The following is a 14,261-nucleotide window of genomic DNA, read 5'->3' as shown; positions in this document are numbered from 1 at the left end:
ACAAATCCAAAGGTTGACTTCGAGTCATCCACGTCGCTTTGGAAGCTAGAGTCGGTATAGCCTTCCAATTTCAATTCTCTTCCTTCATAAACCATGAATATATTCTTAGTCCTTCTCAAGTACTTAAGAATATTCTTCACGGCTTTTCAATGCATTTGACCGGGGTTGGCCTGATATCTGCTCGTGACACTCAGAGCAAAGGCTACATCCGGTCTGGTAGATATCATCCCATACATAATACTACATATGGCTGACGCATATGATATGTGTGTCATTTTCTCTAAATCTTCGTCAGTCTTGGGACACATAGACTTGGATAGAGAAACTCCATGACACATAGGTAGATGTCCTCTCTTGGACTCATCCATTGAAAACCTTTTCAATATAGTGTCTATGTAGGTTGTTTGAGTGAGTCCTATCATTCTCTTAGATCTATCTATATAGATCTGTATCCCTAGAATATAGGAGGCCTCACCCAAATCCTTCATCAAGAATCTACCTGATAATCATATCTTTGTTGACTGCAACATCCCTACGTCATTCCCAATGAGTAGGATGTCATCAACATAAAGCACTAAGAACGTCACCGCATCCTTAACTACTTTCTTGTACACGCACGGTTCCTCCGGGTTTTTGATGAAACCAAAGTCCTTTATTGTTTCATCAAATTTCTGGTTCCAACTTCTTGATACGAGCTTGTTTTAGACCATATATTGATCTCTGAAGATTGCATACCTTATGCTCGATTCCCATAGATGTGAATCCCTCAGGCTGCATCATATAGATCTCTTCCTTAATGTTTCCATTAAGGAATGCAGTCTTCACATCCATTTGCCATATCTCATAGTCATACCAAGCTGCTATGGAAAAAAGGATTCTTATGGACTTGAACATTGCAACTGGTGAAAAGGTTTCATCATAGTCAACTCCTTGTCTTTGAGTATAACCTTTTGCGACCAATCGTGCCTTGTACGTCAATACCTTACCATCAGGCCCAAGTTTTCTCTTGTAGATCCATTTACACCCTATTGGAACAATTCCATCGGGAGGATCTACTAAAGACCAAACTTGGTTTGTGTGCATCGAGTCTATTTCCGACTGCATAGCTTCAAGCCATAAATTCGAATCCGCATCAGAAATTGCTTCCTTGAAGTTTCTTGGATCACATCCAATGTCGGGTTCACTTTGATCCCCTTCAAGAAAAAGACCATATCGAATAGGAGGTCTAGAAGTCCTCTCAGATCTCCTAGGTGTAGGCGTGTCCACTGAAGGTTCTTGAGGTGTGGGATCGTTATTTTGTATCTCTAGTTCTTCTCAAATTTCTTCGAGTTCCATCATCTTGCTTTTCTTATCTAATAAGAACTCCTTGTCCATGAAGGTGGCATTCCTCGAAACAAACACTTTTGTTTCAGTAGGATGATAGAAATAATATCCGATTGAATTCTTCGGATATCCTACAAAATAACATAAGGTGGATCGACTATCCAACTTATCTCCCACTGTCTGCTTCACGTAAGCAGGACATCCCCAAATCCTCAAGGACGAATACTTAGGAGCTTTGCCATTCCATAACTCGTATGGAGTTTTATTCACTGCTTTGGTGTGAACATTGTTCAACAACAATACCGCCGTTTCAAGTGCATAGCCCCAAAACGAAGGAGGGAGCTCAGTGAAGCTCATCATAGATCGAACCATGTCCAACAAAGTTTGATTGCGACGCTCCGAGACACCATTCAGCTACTCGATTCTCTGTTCCTCTTTTATCTTTGATTTCCACATCAAATTCGCTCAAGATTAGTATCCATCTTATCAATCTTGGCTTCGCCTCCTTCTTCGCCATCAGAAAATGAAGAGCTGCATGATCAGAATAAACAACAACTTTAGCACCGAGTAAATAAGAAAGAAATTTTTCTAAAGCAAAAACTACAGCCAAGAGCTCCTTCTCAGTGGTAGAATAATTCTGTTGGGCATCGTTAAGAATACGCAAGGATTAGTAGATAGCATGCGATGCTTTCCCAACTTTTTGTCCCAATATCGCTCCTGCCACGTAGTCGCTGGCGTCACACATGATTTCAAATGGTTTGCTCCAGTCCGGTATTTGGATTATTGGTGCTGAATTCAATGAGTCCTTAAGTTTGTCAAACGACATTTTGCATGGCTCATCAAACTCAAACGGGACATCTTTCTGCAATAGTTTGCACATGGAAGATGTAATTTTGGCAAAGTCCTGAATATATCTCCTGTAAAAATCTGCATGGCCAAGAAAAGAACGCACTTCCCGCACACAAGTGGGATAAGGTAAAGACTGAATAATATCAATTTTTGCTTTGTCTACCTCTATACCCTTAGATGAGACGACATGACTCAGACAATACCTTGCCCAACCATAAAATGACATTTTTTAGAATTTAAAACTAGGTTGGTTTCGACACACCTCTTAAGGACTAAAACTAGGTTAGACAAGAATTTTTTGAATGAATCACCATAGACAGTAAAATCATCCATAAAAACCTCTAAGATATGCTCAATAAAATCAAAAAAAATACTAACCATACACCATTGGAATGTGGCCGGTGCATTGCAGAGTCCAAAGGGCATACGTCGATATGCAAAGATGCCGAACGGGCAAGTGAATGTCGCCTTCTCCTGAAATTCTGGTGCAATCGCAATCTGAAAATAACCAGAATATTCATCAAAAAAACAATAATAAGAATGACATGTTAACCTTTCAATCATTTGATCAATAAACGGCAAAGTAAAAGGTCCTTTCGGGTTACATCATTTAAATTCCGATAGTCTATACAAACCCTCCACCCATTTTGAATTCGGGTGGGAACCAATTCGTCGTCCTTGTTTTTCATGACAGTAATACCGGTTTTCTTGGGGACCACTTGGACAAGACTAACCCACTGACTATCAGAGATTGGATAAATTACTTCAACTTCAAGGAGTTTGAGAATTTCAGCCTTCACCACCTCCATCATAGGTAGGTTCAACTTTCTTTGCAGCTGACGCGAGGGGTTTGCTCATTCCTCCATCAAGATCCTATGCATGCACATAGAAGTGCTGATTCCCTTGATATCTGCTATGGTCCACCCAATATCAATCTTGTGCTCCTTTAGAACCACGACGAGTTTCTCTTCCTGTTCGGCCTTCAAACTGTTGGAGATGATAAATTGCAATGTTTCTCCTTATCCAAGGAAAACATACTTCAGATGTTTGGGTAGCGTTTTCAGTTCAATAACTGGTGCCTGCAAAACAGATGAAAGACGCCGAGTATTAGAAATTTTTAAAGAGAGATAAGAAAGATTACCTGATTGAGGTAGCTCAGGGGCACTGTTCCGAGTGTTCACAATTTCTTTCACTTCTCCATTGTAACAAATCCCATCATCATCATCCTGCTGAATGGGTGCTATAATAGACACCTCTAGCTCATTTTTTCCTGCATGCTCACAATGCTCTTGTGCCAAGTAATCCACAATATCAATAGAATAAACACAATCATCACTGTCGGGAAATTTCATGGCATCATAAATATTAAATTTTGCAACCTCACCATCAAATTCCATAGTAAGTGTGCCACTGTGAACATCAATTTTAGTCATCGACGTTTTCAAAAATGGTCTGCCTAACAGAATTGGACTATTATGATCACCATTTTCCATGTCGAGCACATAAAAATCAGCAGGAAAGACTAAATTATTCACTTGTACTAACACATCTTCCAGTATTACCCTAGGGTATGCATTAGACCTATCTGCTAATTGTATGACAATTCCAGTTTTATTCAAAGGACCAAGTTTCAAGGGCGCATAAATAGAATATGGCATAACATTGATCGATGCTCTTAGATCTAACATGGACTTCTCTAGTCTAACATTCCCTATAGTGCATGGGATAGAGAACATACCTGGATCCTTGCATTTGGCAGTCAATTTTCGTTGGATCACAGCCGATACATTTTCACCTAACTCCACTTTCTGACAACCCTTCAATGTTTGCTTCCTTTTTGCTGTGCACAATTCCTTCAAAAACTTTGCATATCGAGGCACCTGCTTAATAGCATCTAGCAATGGAATGTTTACCTCACATCTAAGAAAAGATTCATAGAGTTCCTTAATCCCTTCATATTTTCTACATTCCTTAAGTGGTAAGGGAAAAGGGGCAACATGCTTATATTCAGAGAGAGGTGGAAACTTACCTTGTGGCACTTCATCCTGAGTTGTTTCTTTATCATCCACTTTTGGCTCTTCATTTTGCTCCTTCTTGGACGAAGCATCAATTTCCTTCTCCTTTACTTTCAATTTATTCTCATTCCTTAGAGTAATGGCACTTGCGTTCTCCCTTGGGTTCGGAATTGTTTGAAAAGGTAAAGCATTGGAATGTTGTGCTTTCAATTTGTTGATTACAGTGGCAAGCTGTCCCATCTGATTATTCATGTTCTGGATGCTTGCTCTGGTTTCCTGTTGGAAATTCAGAGTATTAGTTGCAAGATCCTTCACTATATTTTCAAGAAACTCACCTGGCGCTGGAATCTGAGGACGCTGCTGTTGTGGAGGATACGGTAGCCTATAAGCTTGATTATGCGGTTGTGCCTGAGGTCCAGGTTGATTTTCTTGAGGATTTTTCGTATCTAAGATTTGGATGATCCTTCCAACTAGGATTTTATGTGTTGGAATATGGATCATACTTCCGCTGTGGAGGTCCAGGAAATCCGCTAGTAGCATTCATCTGTTCCACTGAATCCTCTTGAAGTATGGGACACATGTCAGTAGCATGTCCCATTGTAGCGCAAATTCCACATGCCTTTGCAGTTTGTCCATTCCCTACAGCCATTTGACGCACAAGAGACGTCAATTCAATCAATTGTTGCTCAAGAGAAGAGACATTTGCCTCATTAATCTTCTTAGGTGCATGATCTCTCCTGTTGGTTCCAAATTACCAAGAATTGGCAGACATATTCTCGATCAAGTTCCTTGCTTGTACTAGAGTTTTGTCCACAAAAACTCCTCCACTTACCACATCTAACATACTCCTGTCATGAGGTAACAAACCTTCATAGCAATATTGAATTAACAAGTTTTCACTTATCTGATGTTGCGGACAACTAGCACACATCTTTTTGAACCGCTCCCAGAATTCATGAAGTGATTTCCCTGTAAATTGCTTGATCCCATATATTTTATTTCTAATATTTGCTGCTCTAGAAGCTGGACAAGTGGAAAATATCAATCGTAGTTGCTTCGCAAATTAGTTGATTCAAACAATTACGGATTTGAATTCTACTTTAGCAGTAGATTGTATAGCAAAATCATAGGGTGATCAATCCAAAAATCTCACATACAAGAATGAAATAATCCAAAACAACTTTTGATACTCAATAATAATTAAACACTGAAAATTCGAATCTTTCAAACAAATAAAATCAAGGGCTTGTCTTCCTAATGAAGTTCTAGAAACTAGCAACAATGATTCATGAAAAACGAAATAAAACTCAAAATAAGAGAAGAAATTTAAGAAAAGTTGGAATAAAACCTAGCCGCCAAGGAATACTTGGTGTTTTATCTCCCAAAGTCTGATAATTAAAACTCAGAAAAATGGACTAATGACCAAATAAAAGACTAGAATCCTTAAAAATAGAGTTCCCAAAATTACAAATTCTTTCCCGAACAGCCCGGCTCGCTCGATCGATAGAAGTTGATTGATCGAACGAGCAAAACTCTGTCTCGAATTTGTCCGCAATTTTCCTTCCGACCACTCGATCGGTTGAAGTTGGAGGATCGAGCGGCCAAAGTTCTGTCCTTATGTTCCTTGCTTCAACTCCCTCGCTCGATCGGTAAAGTTTGACGGATCAAGCGACCAAAGTTCTGTCCATATGTTCTTTAAAATGCCACATCATACAAAAATAAACCAAGGAACATGTAATTTAGACACAATATATGAAATATGAACATAATACCACATTAAAACACATAAATGCATGCAAAAAAAAAACAACAAAATGATGTTAAAATATGCAACACAAACACGAATATCAATGCTCTTGTTTCGAAGTACTTTATTTTTCCTGCCAATGATCCGGAGGGGTATCTCCATGTACGACAGATCCTATTCTAACTGAATCTCCATCGATGCAATGCATGAGACTCATCTATGACGTACTGTCTCAGCAAGGATACGTGGAACACATCGTGAATGCTTGAAAGATATGGTGGCAAAGAAAAATGGTAGGATACATCCCCAACCTTCTCGAGAATCTCAAACAGCCCTATAAAATTCCCGATAACTTACCCTTTAATTCTAACCTCGTCACCTTTCGGAAAAGTTAAACTCTCAAGATAACGTGCTCACTAGGATGAAACTATAGAGGTCTACTCTACGTGTTGGCAATATTTGCTTGTCGATCCTGAGCATCTCTAACTATTCGTCTTATCAACTCTACTTTGCCAGCGATCTACTAGACTAACTCTGGTCACTCAACCTAATGCTTGCCAACCTCGTCCCAAAACAACGGTGCGTGACAATGGCGTCCATACAAGGCTTCGAAGTTTGTCATGCCAATACTACGATGGTAGTTGTCATTCTACACAAACTCAACTAAGGGCAAATGATCCTGCTAGGCTGGCCCAAAATCAATCACATAAGCTCTGAGCATGTCCTTGAGGGTGCTAATCTTCCGCTCTAACTGACCATCAATCTCCGGATGATAATTTGTACTTAAACTCAGAGAGGTACCCAAGGCATGCTGGAAACTACCCCAAAGTTTGGAGGTAAATCTCGTATATCTATCACTGAAGATACTAAAATAAATTCCATGAAGGTGTATGATCTCCTGAACATACAGTCGTGTCATCTGATCAAAATTAAAGTCTCGGTTATACAGAAGAAAATGTGTAGACTTATACAACCGGTCTAAAACAACCGAAATCGCATCACTGTTCCTGAAAGACAACGACAAGTGGGTGATTAATTATATTGTCATGTGCTCTCATTTCCAATCAGTAATATCCAAGCTCTGAAGCAACCCTAAGGGTCATATGAACTCTGCCTTGACTTGCTGACAAACAAGGCATCGTGACACAAACTGGTAAATGTTGTGCTTCATACCTTTTCAGCAAAACCTCGTTCCCAGATCCTTGTATATCTTCATATTGCCTGGGTGTATAGAGAATCTACTAAGATGAGCCTGAGATGAGAACTCGTCTCTCAACATTGAATCATCAGAAACTACCACACGACCCGAAAGACACAACAGAACATCTGCCTGAAGACGAAAACTAGATGTACTGTCTCCCTGAGCTAACCGGACTAACTTCTGAGTCTTTGTGTAGTAGCCCGTACCCGAAATCAGTGATTAAGGGATTAATCAATGCTAATTAAACAAATTGGGTATCGGACAGATCGGAAGCTCCGATGAGCGATCGGAAGGTCCGATCAAATTATGTCAGACATGACGTATGGCAGGATCGGAAGCTCCGATCAGGATCGGAAGCTCCGATCACCCATATCCGAAGTCAACCAGTGATAGTTTGACACGTGACAGATAACGATGTTTGGAAGCTCCGATGGCAGGATCGGAGGTTCCGATCGTGGTCTATAAATAGAAGGCCGAGGCATCATTTTGATTTGCCAATTCCGAGAATTCCCTCTCCTTTTAGATGTTTTCGAGTTGTTGTAGTCTTCTTAGGCTTGGCCCGGAGGTCGGCGAGGCATTCGGGAGTCTTAGTGGAGTTGTGCAATATTTAGGAGTATGCAATAGCTTAGTTAAGGCTTTTAGAGCACTTTAATGATAGTAGTATCATTGGGCAGTGTAGAGCAGACTATAGGCGTGAACCTAGAGTTGGTAGAGCTTGCACTGATTTGAGGTAGGAAAGTACTGTTCGAGATATCCTGACTGAGTATGCATGTATTATGTGACTGCATGGTTTATATTTCATTGATTTATGTTGCATCCATTTGCATACTGAGCTATCTCCTTCGAGATGTCTATTAGTAGGGTTGTACCCTATCCTGTTAGTGGATGGACTTCCATGGCTTTGGGTCCGGTAAATCCACTGGTATTATGGTATGGGAGCCACCTCCTAAAGCGACGGCACAGTGTACTACATACCAGGGCCCGGTCTGTCTTTGTATCTGATCCTTGACCTCGAGTTATAGGGAGTTCACTTTGCATGCATGTATACTCATACTCTCGTACTGAGCGTTTTATGCTCACATCTCGTAGTTTGTGTTTCTGGACACCCTATTCCATGGGGCAGGTTTGCGATTGGATGAGGCGGGTGGATCCAAGAGGGGTTAGGCAGTGGTTGGCCAGCTGGAGCTTCGCCTAGGTTTTATTCTGTTGTTATTTGGATTGATACAGCTGTTCGATCTGGTTGTATAATATTTGGGTATTTATAGATTCCTTGCCTTGGGATTGTATATTGTTTATGGTTTCCGCAGTTTTATTTTGATATCCATTTAATTAAGTTAATTGCATGACTAAGTTCTGTTTAGTAGGTGATCCAGGTAAGGGTCACTACACTTTGGATCTAAGCATTGTTCTTCCCTGATGCGAGTGTACAAGGCTGGCTCAACAAGCACTGAAGAAACTCGAATCCCCTACTGTTTCTTCTTATGGTGGAAAGTAAATCCCAAGGAACAACACACCTATACCACTCGAGAAACGGCACTAGTACGAAGGAAACTCACATACACTTTGCGACTAAGTGCATCAGCAGCCGAATTTGAACAAACAGGAAGGTACTTCATCTAATAATTGTAATCCTTCAACAGATCCATCCATCGGTGTTGTTTTATGTTCAACTCTGCCTAAGTGAATAGATATTTCAAACATTTGTGACCCAAGAGGATCTTAAACCGCTCACCTTGTAGATAAGGTCGCCAAATCTTCAGAGCAAACACAATGATTGTGAGATCTAGATCATGTACGGGACAATTCTCCTCGAGGTTCTTCAGTTGTCTAGAGGTTTGGGCAATCACTGTCCATTATGAGTCAACATACACCCTAAGCCCTGAAGAGATGCATCGATGTAGACTATAAAGCCACCAAAACTAGACGAGAAAGTTAACACAGGAGCTGTCATCAAATGGCATCGCAACTCGTGGAAACTTTCCTCACATTGTGTAGACCAGATGAAAGGAACATCTTTCCTCGTCAGCTGAGTCAATGGTCTAGATATTTGTGAGAAATTCTCGATGAAACAACGGTAGTAACCTGCTAAGCCCATGAAGCTACAAGTCACGAAGGCCGTCGTCGGCCGCTATCAATTCAAAATTGCCTTTTTCTTGCTAAGATCAACTAATTCTCCATCTCTAGTGATCACATAACCAATAAAGACAACTCGGTCAATCCAGAACTCACAATTGCTGTGTTTGGCGTACAACTGCCTTTCCCACAAAATATATAGGATATCCCAAGGTGATAAACGTGCTCGTCAGTGCTGTGTGACTAGATCAGGATGTTTTCAATGAAAACGACCACAAAATTATCCAAATAGTTTCGGAAAACCATGTTCATAAAATCCATGAAGACTGCAGAATCACTCGTCAGTCCAAAAGGCATCACTAAAAACTTATAGTGACCATACATTGTACGAAAAGTTGTCTTTTGAATATCCTCATCTCTAACTCGCAACTAATGATATCTGGACCTCGGATCAATCTTGGAGTACACAGAATTACCCTGAAGCTGGTCAAACGGATCATCTATGCATGGTAGATGATACATGTTCTTGACTGTCACCTAATTCAGCTGCATGTGGTCAATGAAAGATGCATCAAACCATCTTTCTTCTTGAAAATGGAAATGGGGCTCCCCAAGGTGATACACTCGGTCGGATATAACACTTGTCAATAATATCCTGCAACTGATGTTTCAACTCTCTCATATCTGACGGTGCCAGAAGATAAGGCATTCAAGAAATTGGTGTTGTCCCTGGCATCAACTCAATCCCAAACTCTACCTCACGTACAGGAGGTAATCCCGGAATTTCATCAAGAAATACATCCGGAAACTCTCGGACCATTTGTATATATTGAATATCCGAATTCTCAGAGTATGTGTCAATGACATAGATAAGGTAGCCTTCTCCGCCAGACTCTAAGGCATGACAAGATCTCAGAGTAGATACAATCGGCATTGGGGTCACACTCCCTCACCATAAAAGTACCACACATCACCATCCTATGGACGAAAATGGACAAACCTCTAGTAGGAGTCCACTGTAGCTCGATAGGCAGTCAAAAGATCAATCCCAATGATGCAATCAAATCATCCATTGCTAAGACCATCAGATTAGTGCACAACTTATTACCCTCGAACTCAAGAGTACAACCAACAACTAGATGCAAGCTAAAACTCCCTGACCCATCAGAGTCGATACGACTAAGATAAAATCTAAGGAAATGTAGGGCAATCTAAATTTCCTAACACATCGGTGTCAATCAAAACGTAAGAAGGTATACCACATAAGATAAGGCATCTGAAATCATGCGATCACTCTCGGCATGTGCCTATTTCTGGTTGAGTGCAAATACTTTCCCCTGAACATTTGGGTGCAAGGTGGACGGACCATGGGATGAAGCCTTAGGGCGCTGCTGAATGGTAGACTGAGAAACACTACCCGACCCACAATGGTTAGGACAATCCTTCTTCGTATGGCCCATTTCTCTGCATAAGATACAAGTCCCGAAAAAATGGTGGCACTCATCAGACGGGTGTTTCCTCCCACAATGCTCACAATGGCCCTCCTTATTCTTCTTTCCAAAATGAAAGTCACCACTAGAGCCAAAAGAATATGATGCAGATCATGCTTTTTGAATGATTGAGCACGCGAAACCAAAGAACTAGGATGGAGAGAAGTATGCAATAGCTTCGCACGGCTCACACTGATCCCCGCCTATCGGAAATGGTTCAATAAACCCTCATAAGAAGTGGAGTCATCACATAAAGTGACCCGGTTGAAGATCTCATGATTCAGACCCTGAAAAAATTGGACATACTTCGTCTCAAAGCTGGCGCCAAGGTGCGAGAAAACGGTAAAATATCGATGAACTTATGCTGTTATTCATTGACGGTCATGGATCCATGATTTAGACTGAGAAACTCGACAACCTTTGCCTGGGGGAGGGCTAGAGGAAAGTTCAACTGCGAGAACAACTATGGAAATCGGTCCATATAATATGACCCTGCTCCTGGGCAACTATGCTGACGTGGATCTCCACCACTTGCGGGAATGACCTTCCAAGATAAAAGTAGCGGCCTCCATCTTCTGCTCCTCCGAGCAATCAAAATCATGGAAACAACTCTCCATGGGCTCTACCCAATCCTCGACTGCTTCCAGAGTCTCACCTTCCGTTAAAGGCTTAGGACCCACCTGAAGGAACCTGCGCATCTTGAAACGGCGTCTACCCTCGCAATGATGGCGGTGTGAATGGGGACGTCGGAGCATCTTCGTCACCACAATGACCTACGCTACCATGGCTATCGTCGTTTCTACCGTCCATATAAAAGGATTAATGAACATCAACACTCAAAAAGCAAAATCTAAGTACCAAAAATCCTATGAATGCTCTGATACCATAAATGTAGTGACCCTACTCCGATGACCTACTACTTGACTTAAAAAGTTCAATCAAGTTAACTTAAGAAAAGTGATAAAGTAAATTAAACAGCGAAAACTAAAGCTAAGTTTACTAACCAAACCGGTGGAATAGAACCTGTAACTAAAACTGAATGTGATAAAATGTTTATACAACCAAATAGAAAATCATCATCAACACCATTGAACTAATGAAACTCACTGCAATCACATCTGCAGCTCTCAACACACTGACATCGTCAACCTGAGACCTGCCTCGTCAAATAGGGTGTCCAAGAAACAAAACACTGGACGTGAGGGACTACGCTCAATACGAAAAGAATGAGTGTACAAACCTAGTATGATGCATGCAAATGACTGGGCACTGGTTATCACAAGTCTTGCTCAGTCAAGGAGTCATTGAGTATGTAGTATCATCTGGGGTCAATTCCAGTGCGTACATCCACACACTTATCAAGATCACCGTAGTGTAAATCCCTGTCATCACGATGTCTCCCAGTGTTAGACAATATAATAAGAAATATAGGATTGAGAGGCCCTACGACAAATGTTATATCGAAGGAGACTCATCTTAACATGAATATGCACATGCAATATAATATACCAAAGCATTAAAACATGTATCGGCACATAAAATGCAACACATAGGCATGCATACTTGATGACTATCTTAGTATAAACTTATGTACCTCACTAAGGTAGTCCTAGTAGCACAAGTGCAGGGTCCAAGCCTACAAGTCAATATTTACCATATCACTATTTCTGATCTAAAAGTCTTAAATAAGCTAGTATATAATCTATTATATTATTAGGGATCAAAGGTTATACCTTCATCCGCTGTCAAAGGCCCTAACTCCTGGGCACGGCTCCACTGCAACTTCGAAAGCGCCTCGCTTCCACCTGTGCCTCGCCTATATGGCTGGAAACACCCCAAAGAACTCAAGACAAGAGAGTGAATAAGTGTGAATGAGCAAAAAAATCTGAATCTCGAATGCCCTATTTATAGGCGATGATCGGAATCTCTAATCCCCAGTTCGGAATCTCCGATCTTCGCATGCTAGCCACGCTGATATACTGTCTTGCTCAGAAGCTCTGATACTATGTTCGGACGTTCCGATCTCATGCATGAGATTGCATGTCTAAACATTGTTGACACCTTACTAAGTGCACATGGTCTAACTTCGGAAGCTCTGATCTCACGTTCGTAAGGTCCGAACTCACCCTTTGATTCCGATCTTCAGCTGCTAAGGTTCGGTGCTTCCGAACACACTTCAAAAGTTCCGATCTGTTCGGTGGTTCCGATGTTCTAATTCCACATTTATGATCCGAAAAATCACTTGGTTAATTTAGATTGTACTCTCTTAATCATGTTTAACCATTAAGCTCGTAAAATGGGGTTCGGGTTACTACAGGTTCAATCGTGGATTCTGAACAAGTTTTGTACTCAACATGATTTTGCCTAAGTTTGTTTTGTGATCAATACCGAAACTATGAATGTTCCAATAGGTTGAGAGTATTTTCAGTAATGTTTTCGATAGGGTTTGTAAAAACAATATATTTCACCTTGGATTTTACGGCCGGTTGTATTCTGCCGGTAGATTTGTTGTAAGGTTTATTTTTTGCTATTATTAATTCTTATTGCACTATTATTGTTAAGTAGGTTATCCAGGAGCGGGTCACTACAGACCCTTCTTCCGAACCACTTCTGATGCATCCGAACTACTCGGGACTTCGAACATCTCGGACTATTAGGGTTACTACACAAATAATTAGGCTCCACGTGTATCATCTCCAACGTTACAAAAACGTAAAATTATACCAAAACAATTGATTAATTTTATAGATGCAAACAAAATTCTAGATCACAACTTTTTTAATAAATTATTTTTGTATGAATATTTGTTAGTGAGAAACCCTATAGGTTCCTAAAACATCGACGAGAAACGGATAAAAATGAAAATAAAATTACTAAAATTTACTTAAAGCACAGAAAATCTACATAAGCGTATTTTATAGGATGTAATGCAGGATTTTCATCTTATCTTGGTGTGGCTTATTGACAAGAGCATTAGTTGTGATCTACGGCTCTGATTAGTCAATTATAGTCAAAGATCTTGTCCAAGGGCTTAGATTAAGTTAGTTAGTTGTAACTGTTAATTAGCTAAGTTAGTTAACTAAGCCTGGATTAATATATAAATGATATATATTAATCGATAGATCAGCTCCTAATTATTATGATTCACACTTCTTCATCGAGACTTACAATCGGTTAAAGATTATCAAAGGGACTTCTTCTGGTTTTGAAGATTGAAGATCGAATTGCTCCTGATTGAGCTGGAACTTTTGAGATCAAGTCCTTGCTGTATCTTTAATGCGTTAGCCATCTTTCTCTGTTTTGTTGATCGTTGGTTATTTGTGATACTCGGGTTGTATTGTACTGATTCTCGTTGATTGTTAGTGAATTCTTTGGGTTGGGCAGAATTCTTTGGGTTGATGCCCAAATCCTTAGATGTAGGATTGATCACAATCCGAACCAAGTAAATCTCTTGAGTTCATCTTATTCTTCTGCATTTGTTCTTGTTTTCTGTTGATGAGTAATTGAGTATTCGTGGGAAACAAAAGTATCTGGAATCGGTGTGTGTGTCATTTGTTTCTTGC

At 40.4% G+C, this 14,261-nt stretch overlaps 1 protein-coding gene across 1 annotated transcript; it reads right to left on the bottom strand.

Annotated features, from left to right (window-relative positions):
- Positions 1-1,990: 1,990 nt before the first annotated feature.
- On the bottom strand, positions 1,991-2,981 carry LOC140889080 (uncharacterized). The gene is made up of 3 exons (XM_073296784.1): positions 2,808-2,981; positions 2,601-2,670; positions 1,991-2,250 (listed from the first exon to the last, which is right to left on the bottom strand). The coding sequence occupies exons 1-3, from the start codon at positions 2,979-2,981 to the stop codon at positions 1,991-1,993; spliced, it is 504 nt and encodes a 167-aa protein (XP_073152885.1).
- Between the last annotated feature and the right edge of the window lie 11,280 nt (positions 2,982-14,261).

This window comes from Henckelia pumila, chromosome 3 (genome assembly GCF_033568475.1).
Source record: "Henckelia pumila isolate YLH828 chromosome 3, ASM3356847v2, whole genome shotgun sequence".
Lineage (NCBI taxonomy): Eukaryota > Viridiplantae > Streptophyta > Magnoliopsida > Lamiales > Gesneriaceae > Henckelia > Henckelia pumila.
This window is presented reverse-complemented; position numbering and strand designations above follow the sequence as displayed.